This window comes from Anguilla rostrata, chromosome 4, assembly GCF_018555375.3.
Source record: "Anguilla rostrata isolate EN2019 chromosome 4, ASM1855537v3, whole genome shotgun sequence".
Taxonomy (NCBI): Eukaryota; Metazoa; Chordata; class Actinopteri; order Anguilliformes; family Anguillidae; genus Anguilla; species Anguilla rostrata.
This window is the reverse complement of record NC_057936.1, coordinates 27688450-27702503: the sequence shown is the minus strand read 5'-3', so window position 1 is coordinate 27702503 and position 14054 is coordinate 27688450. Positions and strand designations below refer to the sequence as shown.

The 14054-nt window shown below is 47.7% G+C and overlaps 1 protein-coding gene across 6 annotated transcripts in view; it reads right to left on the bottom strand.

Annotated features, from left to right (window-relative positions):
- pde4ba (phosphodiesterase 4B, cAMP-specific a) overlaps positions 1 to 14054 on the bottom strand; it is a 140186-nt gene that overhangs the window by 3199 nt on the left and 122933 nt on the right. For 4 of the 6 annotated variants that reach the window (XM_064331955.1, XM_064331956.1, XM_064331957.1 and 1 more), the window contains 9 exons: positions 12265 to 12377; positions 5011 to 5104; positions 1901 to 2079; positions 1559 to 1657; positions 1253 to 1417; positions 887 to 986; positions 628 to 782; positions 407 to 529; positions 36 to 218 (listed from right to left, as the gene is read on the bottom strand). In XM_064331955.1, the coding sequence (XP_064188025.1) occupies positions 36 to 218; positions 407 to 529; positions 628 to 782; positions 887 to 986; positions 1253 to 1417; positions 1559 to 1657; positions 1901 to 2079; positions 5011 to 5104; positions 12265 to 12377 (1211 nt within the window). Of the gene's footprint in view, positions 1 to 35; positions 219 to 406; positions 530 to 627; positions 783 to 886; positions 987 to 1252; positions 1418 to 1558; positions 1658 to 1900; positions 2080 to 5010; positions 5105 to 5754; positions 6040 to 12264; positions 12459 to 13243; positions 13268 to 14054 lie in introns of those variants that run through there. The other 2 variants (XM_064331961.1, XM_064331959.1) reach the window with 2 other exon arrangements.

The window sequence follows — 14054 nt, the reverse complement described above, 5'->3', positions numbered from 1 at the left end:
ACTTAGCAGGCACGTGTTAAGGATTGGGTGCTGACCTGTGATTTCTCCACAGAGGCCGTGTGCTTGTCGCACATGGGACTGATCTCCATGCCCCGCTCCCTCTCCCTGTCCCCTTGGTGGAAAAACTCATCCATGATGCGGTCGGTCCACTGGCGGTAAAGCTCCAGGGACTTGGTGGGGTTACTGAGGTCGGCACAGTGCACCATATTGCGGAGAACCTGTCGGCAAGGCAACAGAGAGAGAAACATGAGTTCAGTGGGTAGGGGAACAAAAGCTGTCCCAACAATCTCTGTAAACAAGCAAGGAATGGACTATTAATGGATTCGAGTAAAATGCAAGTAATAGAGGACACATTTATCTAGACACAAAGGTCCACACAGCAGACTGCAAGAGGAAGGAAACGTACCTGTATCCTGTCTGTGTAGTTGTCTAGCAGCAGCACTCCAGAGCTTGTCACCTTCTTGGTCTCCACCATGGTCTTCAGGTCGGCTAGTAAGCTCATGTGTTTGGACATGTCAGTCGCCAGTACCTGGGAGGGTCACATGCCGCACATTAAGTATAGGGCCTTGTGGCTCAGGAACAGACCTGCGATGGTAAAGGGCTATTTGGAGTGGTCGGGCTGCTCACCATGTCAATGACCATCTTGCGGAGGGACTGGCGCTGCTTCTTGTTGAGGTTCTGGAAGATGTCGCAGTTCTCCTCCTGCAGCAGCTTGAAGCCCACGGCGAGGTGGTGATTCTCCAGCACCGATTCGTCATTGTACATGAGGGCCAGCTCAGAGTCTGTGGACAAACACAAGTCTGGTGAGAAAATCTGACATGGCATTGCCATGTGGGAAGGCAACCAAAAGCACAGCAGCTACCAAGAGGAGGAGGAGGATACTCACTAGTGTTGATTAGGAACTGGTTGGAGACACCAGGGTGGTCCACGTCATGGATGGCAGCTGCAAAGATGGCAGCAAGGATCTCCAGGTCGGTGAAGACGGCCTGCCGTGGGGGAGAGGCGGAAAGGTTAGAGCAAACAGCCTCAAAGAACAACTAATCCAGGTCTATTCACCATTGGCAAGTCTACCTCTCATGCAAGAGCATTCATAATCAATGTAAACTCATTGTAAAACATTCAAAATATTTTCACTGAAGAACCCAGTTGGTTCAGTAAAATGGATTCTGGCTAGCAAAGTAAGACACCAACAAAAGTGAGCCCATGATATTTTATGACATGCAAGTGGGTGAAAAAGCAGGGGAAGACTTACATCCAGTGCAGGCGTGGACAGGAGGATGTGAGTAGACTGGGCCACATCCGCAGCGTGCAGGCTGTTGTGGTAGGCTACGTCTGAGTGGTAATGGTCTTCCAAGGTCATCATATAGGTCACGAAGGTGTCGGCAGGGATCTTGAACGTTTTCATCAAGTCTCTCTCCTGTGAGATGACGTGATTGATTACAACCCCCTCAGAAACGCATAAACTACAGTACGTGAACATGTGGCACTCTACGCCAAGGCACCCGCATGAGAGGACCCACTCAAGGGTGGAACTCACATAAGAGGACGTGGAACTCACCTGGAAGATGGCGTACATAATGCACGTGAGCGGCCTGTGCTGGGAGTACTCAGACACTGTGAAAATGTTGAGGCCCCACTTGTTGAGGTCTTCCAGCTCCTGCAGATGACAGGGGAGACTGTTAGAGAGTCCTACACCTTGTGAGAATAAACATGGCCATTCAGCCATTCTGTACAGGCCAACACTACTTGCACACACTGACTACTATATAAAGCAAGAAAGTTCAAATATTTTCTTCAGAAATCTACATTTTTAATAAACAGTTTGAATAACTGAGGTGAACTGCCGAAGCAGAGTAACAGGCAGGAGGCACGGTGCACACGTGGAAGGGTTTTCCAGTACCTTGGAGAGGAGGTCCTCCTTGTCGGTCTTGACACCAAAGCGGGAGATGCTGCAGTTGGACAGACTTGGACCGTGCGTCACCTTCTTGACCCCGCTGATCTGAGTCATCAGCTGCTGCTTCTTCTTCTTCTCACGTGCCTTGGGCGTAGGCGACGGGATCTCCACATCGTTCTGCTTGTCTGAGGGGAAAAGAAGAGGAGGACGTCAGATGGCTCTCTTACTACTGTAGCTGAAGGACAACAGCGAGCCCTCTGAAGGAGCTCATATTACTAAACAGTCTTATATCAGCCGCTGTAATCAGGAACAGGACACCATAGGTTAAGCCTGACGAACAATCACAGGGAGTCTTATTTCCTGCTCCGATTTCCTGCCAATGATGTTAAACCAGTCATTATTTTCTTATTTCAGAATAGAGCTGCCATCTCTCTTTAAAATAGCTGAGGGAGTTGATGGGGGGGGAAATGTGGAGAAGTTCGCTTTAAGTCTCGTCGCATTGGGGCGTTCAGCCTCCTTTCTGTCATGGTTATGCAGCGCGAGACAAAAGGCCTTTTGTTTCAAAATCTGATTTCACATCTCTGGTTTCCCCAAGTGACGTCAATGGAGCTTGGCTGGAAGAGAAGCCCCAGGTGCAGAGGAGCGGGGCTATCACCTGACACCTGCACAGGCCTCCGGGGGGAGAAAGAAACCACGGCTTTTCATTCAGCCCCCGACAGGGGAGGGAGTCCCGGCGTCTGCTTTTCACCACTACCGGACTTTTCCTCCAGAACAATGGGCTCCTCGTTTTCTGAGCTGGATCTGACATCTGAGCGCTGGAAGTCACATTGAGCTCGACCGCGTCTCATTAAAGAGGTCTGCAGCGCGGTTTTATGAGAGAGGGGTATGGTTTCAATGTGGCCCCTCGTGCTGCAGCTGCGGAGGACACAGAGAGCCTGTCTGTCCTAGATGGGCTGGCTGCCTGCGAAGCGTTCATTCCTCAAGCCCTGGTTAAGCCGTCTGCCATTACACCCCCTCCTTCGAGGGTTATTCAATTATCGCTACAATAATTCAGATAACGGGGCGCTCCTCTCCGCCTGCGCTTAATTGAAGACAGTGGTGATAAAATTGAAATGGTAATGGCCGTATGGCCACTAAGTCCAGAGCGGGGTGATGGGGAAAGAGGCCGTTATTTATTAGCATGGCGTCCGTGCGACAGCCCCGCCCTGGCTAATTCACAAACGCGTTCTGACCCAGGGCTTCTTCCCACAGGCAGGATGCCGGAACGCCGGCAGTGATGGACACGTAATAAATTCCTAATGGACAATAAATGTGGCCGCCCTCCCGTCCGGCGGGCAATATGAGCAATACAAGGAAACGCTTCCTGCCTCCTCGAATCAGGAGTGATCAATCACAGGGGCTGCAGTGGGCGGGCGGCGTCACTGCCGGATCTCCCTTCCATGCAGGTGGGACGTCCTCCCCTCAGCTCTGGCACCATTCACATAGCAGCTAGTACCAGGATGCCCCCCTCTCTGTCTCCCTCTCTCTCTCTCTCTCTCTGTCTTTCTCTCTCTCTCGCACACACGCAGACACCAAGCAGCTGCTGCGCTTTATTTATTTTGGTATCTCTACATGCCGTTTCCTCCAATTATCATCAGTGAATCATCAGGTTTTTTTGTTTTTTTTGAGCTCTTTTAAAAATGGAATTTAATAACAACATGCCACCACATGCGAGTGTTAGCCTGATGCTACATACAATGCGCTCAGCGTGCAGCCCGCCATTTCTGGCCTTTAAAACGGAAGCCCCGAGGAATCGGGCGGCCCAGATAAATCACCCTTTGAACAGAGGGAGGGATTCGCGGGATCCAGCCTGCATCCTGCAGCAGGGAGACATCGACTAAACCGAAGGGAGGGTCGGGGAGGGGAAGAACAGGGCTGACCCCGGCGGGTTTCCTCTCAGCTCCTCTCTGACTGTGCACCAGGTCTGTCCCCGCTGCTTACTCATCCCTCAGGGGGAGGGGAACAGACACCCATCTGTCACTGCCGCGTGCTGCTGCTCCTCGGAGCAGAGACGGCAAAAAACGGGCAAGGCTTCACCGTCGCCCGCTCCACGAATCACGGAATCTGCCGCTTCGGCTGTCCGCAAGGGGTACTGGCGCGCTTCTGCTATTTAACGAACGAGGTCTCCCGCCTCCAGCCGCCCGGGCTGCCCCCGCCCTCACGCGCGCCGACGAGCGGATTCTGCGGAGAGAGCGGGGCTCCCTGAAACCAGATGAGACCGGATTGAGGCCGAGCAGGCAGACTGCTGGGCTCCTCTGCGCTGGATGATCTCACCTCGCGGTCCCCAACGGGGAGTCACGACAGCCCCGGTCGCTGGCCCCGTCCTGTATCTGATGGAGTTCCCCTGGCCAGTAGGAGCCCAGCGTGCGACGGTGGGCGGGAGGACGCACGCACGCACGCGTCTGTCCGTCAGACAGGGCTGTAAACCGCAGGGACGCCGGTCTCTAACCTGATAGCAGCCGGGCGCTAGGAGTTAAGTGCGCAGCCTCTTCAGCAGGGAGGGAGATTGATTTACTCCCAGGGGAGTTCTGACCCCCCCGAAAGCTCAGCTTGTTCTCTTTGAGCACGCTTCACCCTCAGTAAGGGATTCACAAACAGCCTGCTTCTCAAAGTCCATCAACACATTTCTGTGAGCCTTCATCTTTTATTTAGATGAGATCGTTTCTATAAATATGAGTGAGAAGTAAGCATGGAGCGCAGATTTGCAGGTCTAAAGCCTGTTGCCATGGATTACACGTCTGTTTTTCATCATTGCTCACATATAATTTCTTATGGCTCCTGATGCACATGCCGACACACTCACACACCAACATAAAAACACACACGCACACACACAGACACAAACACAGAAAACTAAAAACGGAATCTGCTGCTTCAAAAATCAAAAGAGAGGAGTCAGTAAGCAGAACGATATTTCTGATCACCATGAGATTTCCTGACCCAGTTCTCATTGTACACTGCAAATGGACCCACGACTCCACACACAAATTGCAGCATTCTAACAAGCGTTCAGCTCCACTGTAATTATCCCAGTGTGGAGCCTGTGTGGCTGTCTGCAGAGTCCGGAGTGTAATTACCCAGGAAGGTGTTGGAGATGAACTCGGACACCTGGTTGCCAGAGCGGCTCATCTCCGACAGGTGCGTCAGCTCCCGGTTCAACATTCTCTTGAACTAGAAAAGACCAGAAAAGACAGACTCATGTCAGTGTACACTGTCTGATGGCAGTGTCAGGTACCGGATAACACAAAAAGTAGCTAAAGCATGCACAATACACAGGCAATATAATCATTTATAATAATTACACTTTTTATAAGTCACAGTGTCAAGAGGGATAAAATAGTGATACAATGAAAACACCTTCATAATGTAATGGAGAATTTCAGTGAAAACAAAATATTAGGAAATAAAAGATCTTAATTGATATACATCTCATAATATGATATACTGTGTATCCCTAGGTAATAATTAAAGATATAAACATATCACACATTTTGTTTAAATTGGAGGCTACATTACATAGGCGCATTCTTAATACTGGCACAGTATGATAGTTTCAGGAAAATAGGCAACTATGGAAAGGAGAGAATTGCAACACATCTTCAGAAAATCCCACAGAGCTGTTGTGAGAGCTCGAGCCACATATCTGCGGAGGAGCCCAAGATGGAGTTCCCGCAGCACGCAGATACAGTAAACACAATCCACATCTGACATCCTGCAGCCCTTACTGTACAAAACGCCAGTCTCACGACACCAGTACTCCAACACAAAACAAAAAAAGCATGGCACTCCATTTAAAACACCAGCCCGAGCACTGTACACACCTTTATGTAACCCCAAGAAACAGAGAGCAGGTAGTTCGCCTCAGGCATTTTGGACCCCGTTTCAGCAAAAAAAAAAAGCTAGAAAAGCACTCCTTTTCTGCCGCGACGAAGGGACGCAGCTGATGGAATTCCCGGGGGAAAAAATCCCTTTCTGCGCCTGTCCTCTCCCGCTAATTACCGCTCAGAAAGCTGCCAAACGCAGAGGGGAGCGGGCTCTCCTTATCGAAAGACAGCTGCCTCACTCTCTCCATTTCTGCAGCGGGTTTGAGCGATGGCGGGGGCCAGTCCGGGACTGCGCCAGGGAGCCCGGACGCGTCCGGGGGAAGGCGAGGAAGGGGGGGCCGGGGAGGGGGGGGGTGGGGGTCCCGCACGGCAGGCTGGGAGCAGGAGGAAAAGAGCCGTAATGGCTGAGCATCCAGTGGAAAAAGCCGTCTGGCTGGGGGGCTTCCTGGGCTGGATTAGTCTCGCTCCACAGCTCCCCACTCCGCAGTCCCGTCTTCCCCCTCCGCTGCGCCAGCCCCAGCAACACGCTCGGCACAGCACAGCGCGGCACACATGATCTGACAGAAAATGGAGGAAGCCCCCTACTTAGATATGCAGCGCTGATTCCAGATGCCCCCAGCACTGCGGCACTCTCTCTGCCTTTAGTGCTCATTCGCATGAGCCATTTTCTGCTATTTCACAAGTATGTTTATTCAGCACATAATCTCATTTTATGAGGCACATATATAACTCAACCAGCACTCCGTATTTTAAAACACATTGTGAAAGGTTTGCATTTTAAAACACAAACCTTTCACAATAAATACTAGTCAAATTATTCAGTTGTAAGATTTCTTTTAATCAATGATTTTATTTTATCTATTCTATTTTATGGGTACTCAATTAAGTCATGTTGTTCTATTGCTGAATGCCCAAAATAGCAACAGAAATGCTTGGTTTTAAATATGGACATTTACAATTCTCTCTCTCTCACTGTATCTTGACATTGCTTTCAGGGTAAGAAGTGGAGTCTGTGTCTGTTCATTAGCTGACTTCCAAGGCAACTACAGCAGATGAAGACTGTTTATTTCGGCACACTGGGCTATTTTTCCCCAGCATACAGCTGAGGATAATTGCATCCCTCATCATTTTCGATGACATCACTCCAACTCTCTCCGCTGGTAGACAACCCGAATCTGTGTACTACCAATTACACGGACATCAAAATGCCATGGCAACAGCATCATGTGACCCACCACTGCTGTTTTTGTGAGGGTTCCCTTCAAAAGGCACTAGTGATCAGTGAAAAACAGACTGACTGTAAATCATCTCAGAAGTCATGTCCGTTTCTCCCCAGCTGTTCTTGCCAATGTAGTAAATACTCTTCATGTCTAGACCATTACGTAAAAATCTGTTTTTCTCTTTGTCGTAGGTATCAAAGGAAACTCATATGACTTGGGTTAACTGATTTTCAGTCTTTCCAACCAGACTTAAAATATTTTTTTTTAACAAGAGGTATAGATATGTTTTTCAAGCAAATTTAATTCTCTTCATTCGCACGTCCAGGACAAGGACTGCCAGCCAAACTATGTCACGCAGAAACAAGCCCCATATTTATCAGTCTAAAGTGCTGCAGTTTTCAGAGCACAGCATCTGTGGAGCTGCAACATATGTGCTTTAGATGTGAGGGAGTACGTGCGTGGAATGCTGAGAGGAACATCAAGGCCCCCGTGAAAAGATGTGGGATTATCCCTTTGCTGCGGAAAGTCCTCTTTATATAACAGCGCCGCAAAAAAAAACAAACAACAAAAAAAAACTAGGTTAGGATCACCCAGCATTATGGAGCTCTGCGGAACACGCCTCCGGGTGACAGGAGGACGTGCTTCAGCTGTGCTGTATGACAAAGCTCATCTCTCCCCGGATTCCAGTGCTGCCACCCCCATACAATTCACCAATGGTCCTTTTAAACATTTGAATAGATCTGACATTTTAACTATTCGATTTCAACCAAAATGCACCCGTTCGCCTCAAAGCTACTTCTCTGCTGGGTCAATTTTCATTAATGTTTAAAACAACATCAACAGATAGCATAAGAATTAAATGTAAATTTAAAATGGAGTTTCAAGCTAATTGCGGAGCAGAGCCTTGGTGTCGCTAACAGGCTGTCTAAGGTGGCCTTGCTGCGCGTGGACGGTGACTTTGGGGAGAGCCTGTGTCTGCCAGCGAACAGCGCTGGGCTCAAGTGACATTAATGGGCCCAGAAAGGGTGAATGGCTGTGGCATTTCATTCTGTAAACCTGCTGGTTATTCAAGGCTGATCCCGATGCAGCACGAGCCTGACGTTCAGCTTCTCACTCGCTCAATGAGACACGAACGCATTTCTTGTAGATTGAGGAGGACAAAAGACCGGCAACCATTTTAAAATATATTTGGTAATGAACAATTTGTTAACGATATAATGCATCTTTAAGGATACATTACAATGTATCATGTAGATTTCTTCTCAAAATACAGAACATTTCAAGACGCAATTTTGCAATTTTATATATATAAAAATAAAACATCCCAAAAAATTGTTTACATATATCTCCATACACACAACACTGTACTGCTCATCCTCCATACAGCAGTTGCACTCTCTGCCACTGGTGGGCACAATTCACCCAGCAGAAAAGCTGCTGCTTGTTCTCCAATCTGACTCCTTATCATCCGGAAGCCTAAACAACCGCTTAAGAGGCTGATAAAACTCGATGAATCCCCAGTGCAACGCAAGATCATACGCAGGTGTTTCATGAACAGACAGCCCCTCTGTTTTTTCAGTCTTTAGATCGGCTATAGTTTTGTTTGCATGGACATTTATGGTGCATGTTCATTTTACAGCAATGGCAAACGGGTAGCACATCTCATGAGAAATGCCACGTCACACAGGATATGTCCTGTAAGACAGGTGAATCAGTAAGTGCTGGGTTACAGAAACAAACCCAACTTACAACTCAAATAATGAGTCCCGCTTCCTGTGAACGAGTCAGAGCCCTTTCGGCTTTTCCCCGAGCAGCGCAGTGCGCAGACATGCCATCACCATATGGTGCAATCAGGCAAGAGGAATGTGCGCACTTGCCAAATTACACAACGCATTCACGCACTTCCCCTTCAAGTGAAGTGTGTCCGTCAGCAGCACACAAGCCACAAGTCACTATGCTTCTTCAGAAGGCAAGTAATACAAAATCCCCTCAGAATGCCATTGAACTATATAATAAAAACAACACATTTCACTAACTGAGAGAGCATTTAACAGTTAATCGCGAGGTTAGGTGGTGAGGGTATGATTCCTGAACAGCTAAAAGGAATCATTCTTTCTAAGAGTATGGTTGTTGATGAATCCTCTGCCATTTCACTGGACAAAACAATCATTTTTCATTTTTAATCCAGGGGGCTGCCGCATAGCTTGGCATCAGCATGTGGAAACAGCCTTACACAGGCCACTTTCCTAAGTCATAGACACTGCTTGTTTGGACAGATAATTTCTTGAGAATATGGAAATAAAAAGGCCATTTTTTTATTTTCTGTGGAACTTTCCTCCTCTCCTGTTTGATTGGACCATTCTAAAATACGAGTCACACAGCAAAGCTGGGATGCCTGGTTGAGCTCCAATTTATTTTCATGTATCATTAATTCAAACAACATTCGCTGGCATCCGTAAGCATTGCTATAAAGCAACAAGTGATTTTATTGTTTGGGCTTTAAAATGGACAATTATACAACGGACAATTAAATCTCCAAAATACAGTTAAGTACTCCTACATTAACTACATATTTGTGGAGCAATGACACATTCAAGCTATCAACACATTTCAATATCAAACACTCCGGAGAACAGCAATTCAGCAATTTACCAGTATGCTACAGTATCACTGCAGCATCAGTCAAAATCACTTTACTACAGAATGCACTTAACATTCAAATAAATAAAAATATAATAAATAAGCCATATAAAAAAAGTCTGAAAAATGAAGCCATCAAACCTACACGAACCAAATGTGCCCCCTCAAACTTCAAAGAAACATAAAAATAAAAGACTCTCACCTTCTTCCAGTAATTAGCCTTCGCCACCTTCCTTTCTTTCTTTTCAATACAAGCGCCCATTTTATTGTAAGCTGTCTGGCTTATTTGTCCTTAGTGAAACGGACTGAGGAGCAGCTGTTCTTGTCTGACGGTCTGTGGCTCTCTGACATTGGGAAGTTGAGAAATGTGATAGCGTTACTATCCCACGAGCGCTGTGCTCTTTGCGTAAACCCCTCTGACTGTTAAAGAGTCTCTGTGCACTCCCTCTTTCGCTGGCCCCACCTCTCCAGCATGAGTCTTTAACCTGGTTATTTACAGAAAACGTCCAGCCCCCGCTGGATGGCCGGGCAAGTAATCACTCACAGGTAAAATGATCCTTTACAATACCACCCCGGTCAGATATGTGGCTGGCACACTTCATCGGGCTTGGCACGTTCACAGTAAAAAAAATAAAAAAAACAGGGAGAAGGGAGATCAAGAATGTGAGGATATCTGCCCAATTTTCTGTCACACCTATAAACAGATTTCCAGACATAACAGTTTTGAGTTTAGCCGGCCGTGTTTTGGAATGGGAACAGAGACATTACACCACGGTCAGTCAGGTTAAACCTGGACTGGGGCAAGCTAGCGAAAAACAACGGACAGAAACACCCCTTCATCTCTCCACACACATACACTGCTCAACAGGCTCTAACAAAAAAACTGCCATTTTCATGTACATACTTAACAAATCTCCCTTTAATTCATCTTTGATAGACACACAATGAAAATACTTAACCATTACATTATATTACAGGCATTATATTTTGCCCAGACATAATTTCCATAAGATTTTTTGGTCAACTCACACTTTAATATTAAAATATTAAAGGTTTTTTTGATTAGGAATATTTGTCTTATTTCATGGACAGTAAGTTAGCATTAAAACTGAACGGTTGCTTGTTCATTTTAACACGGACACTTAAAGTGTAAAATGTAGAGTCGTACCATGCAGTTTGAACCTGTATCAGATGCTTGATCCTTAAATGAGTGTTCATGGCTTACACAACAACCATACTGAAACCCCCCAGCATGCGTACAAAGCAGCCACACAGGTGATTCATGAATGTTGTATTTGGTGTCAACACTTGATCTTAATCGCCAAGGTATAGCTACATAAATTCCTTATGAAGCTGTCCTTTTCAGTGACAAAGATATAGGTCAGTGGGGTGACAAGTAAACAAATGGCATTACGGACTGAGCACTGAGAATTGCCTTGATGATCACCTCCACTATTGGCTGACATTCAAATCTCTGATAGCATTCAGCCCCACCAGAGCTGTACAGTTCAGAATTACACTTCAAGACAGCACAACATACTGAATGATACTGCATCAACAACAAAGGGACTATGCATGGTCAACAATACAAATTATGTGTTACCACATAGTCCTATGAGACGACAAAAACACTACAGTGCAAACACGCTACGCTGCGTGTCAGTCAATTGTTCCTACCGCAAGCCCAAAAAATTCTCATTCTTTTGTTTCTCCCGAATGACGTCAGTAATCAGAAAAAAACAAGCCGTTAGTCTTGCCCCCTTTACTCGGGGGCCATTGTAGTCTGGTGAAGCCGGGATCAGGAAGGAGACAGGAAATTTGAGTCAACACATAAAAAGCGGCAACTGGCCTTCGCCTCTGTCTGGAGTTCTCGCTGGAAGCCGCAGCTCCCGTACAGAACCTAAAACCATCAGCGCTCTCTATGCCCGACAGTGACCTGGCCTCCATGTTTACTGAGCTCTGACACCTGGAATAAACTGATTCATGCTGACCAGCAACTTCATATTGACAGCAGTCCATAAAGATAGAGAAATAGCTACTGTTTTCAAGGCTCAACGAAGCTTAGCTTAATTTTTGTTTTCCTAAGTTAGGACGTGCAGCTAATAAGGGCAGAGTAAAATTAGCATTTGATAAGACCTAATAATGAGCCATTATGAACAGATTATATTGCTGCGGGTTTGGGAAAGCAAACTACGCTTAATGTCCACTGACATTAAACCTTGACGAATGGTCAGGGTCAATACATGAGCGACACTTGTCTACAAAATTCTGAAATACCTCTGGTACAATATGCATGTTTGTGAAAGAAGGTGGAAAGACCATTTCACATAGCTATCACTAGCAGGTACCAAATGCAAAATACAACAGGGATGATTCAGGCACTGCCATGTGCAACAAAACAGCCATCAAACTATCTTCTTACTGCACGGCCTCTGTTACCCACTTCTAAGATTGCAAACAAGATAAAGTTACTCAGGAGTGCACAGACACTCTTCAAAAGGACGGGACTAAAGTACATACTCAAAGCCATAGTTACGACTTAACTATCACAGCTTCGTTTACTGTTCTCACCGGCATCATTTGAAACTGTGATAAAGCATGCTGACTCACTCCGTGAAATCTGCAGAGCTTTGTTGCAAAGTCTTACCTTGTTGGAGGCCATGTCGCTAACGGATCGGTAGGTCTGTATGGTTTCCAGCTGGTCTAAGCACCAGTCTAGCTCCTCCATGGTCTCCATTGCCAGTTTCTGGTAGGAGTCCTCTGCAAACAGACACATGGACATGTATTCAGGGTCCAGCTGCTCCATGCCGCTGTGCAGACGGTCTCCGGGGCGCCCGAGTGCTACACTGCAGGGGGCTGCGCAGTGCTCCTTCATCATGGGCACAAGCTGTCACTTTCATTCACTCTGCAGGCAGAGTGGCACACGCCTTGCTGCGTTCCCCCCTCTGACTCGGCAGGCCCGCCCCCTGGCTTTTGTCAACTGTGATGTCAGTGGGGCCCCTTGCTGAGGGAGCTAGTGGGAGGTGCTTGGGCTGGCTTGCTCCCTCCCTCACTCACCCTCCCTGCCTCTGAAAAGCGACGGAGAACTGAAATGTGTGCCTCTACGCAGCCGACACAAAGCGTTTCCTTCAGGGTACCACCCTATGTTAGCCGAGAGCACGCTTAGCGCCCGCTGCCTAGCGCACAGTGCCTAAGAGAGCTGCTGCCGTGAACCTCTGGGGCTGATCTGCAGAGGGGCCGCTGGGCCGGTCGGTACGGACGGACAGCCTCCGTCTGCGCACGTTTGGGGACAGCGCGCGCTCGGACCTCCTAACCTTGGCACCGTCGCGCCACGGCGGCAGAGACAGACGGGCTCGCACCGCTGTGCTGACTGCGATCCCGGCTCTGATCAGCCTCCCGTCAAAGCGGGGCTCTGTTTGCACTCCCGACATGAGAGGACAACTTCATTCCCCCGCCGACGTGTCGGGCCCTCGTCTGTTTGCAAAGTAAATCAAATCCTTTCCTTCAGCCCCGGCCCGAGCGATTCCAAACCCCGGAGTGGATTCCCTGGGAAGAGCAGTCCTGTAAACTGGGCCCTTCAGGCCCCAGTAACCTCCTGGCTGCCCACAAGTTGCCCATAAGTGGACTTCCTTGTTGGGACTCTTCTAAACCTGCTGTTCTATATATAATTCAACCTTTAAACCAACAGATAAAAGACAAGCATGGGGCAGATTAGTCTTGAATTTCAACTGGCACCCACAAATCCAACAAAAGTCAGCTGGAGTTAGATTTATGGACACATAAACATGCTTAACAGCCCCATTATGTTCCAGATGACATCTTAGCCAAAGGGTCAAAAGGGCCAGATAGAGTATCTTCAGCATTGACAGTTAAACTATTTCCATAATCGCTGGATACACAGAGAACAGAGCGGGGCTTAAGCGCAAGTACTTTGCACACGCCCCCACAACCCTCTTTGCAAACGGGCGGTTTGATTTACACTGCAGCCTCTACGTAAAACAAAGTTCACGCCCGGCCCGCGCAGGACATTGACATCACTGCCACTGAGTTTTAACATAAGAGATGAATAGGCCAGTGAGCTGTCACACCACATGTACGTAAGAAGGGGTTTTCCACAGTCCCCCGCTCATGGGAGCAGCTGATGTGGTCTCTGGCACCTTCGCAGAGAAGGAGCTTGTGCCAGGAAATAACATTAGAGTTTGCCCACGGTGTGCCAACGAGGCCTGTGGCAGAGGATGGCAGGGTCATACAGGAGGAGATATGAGCACCATGCTGGCCACAAGACCAGTGCCACCACGCACCACAATCGCCACTGTAATAGTCTACAGTGAGGCCGTCTTTTAAGCTACAGCCACATTTCCTATGGCCCTGGGAAAGAAGGGGGAGGACCTGCCCACATGAATACTTTAACACTCTGTGGACCAGTTTAAGGCAAGG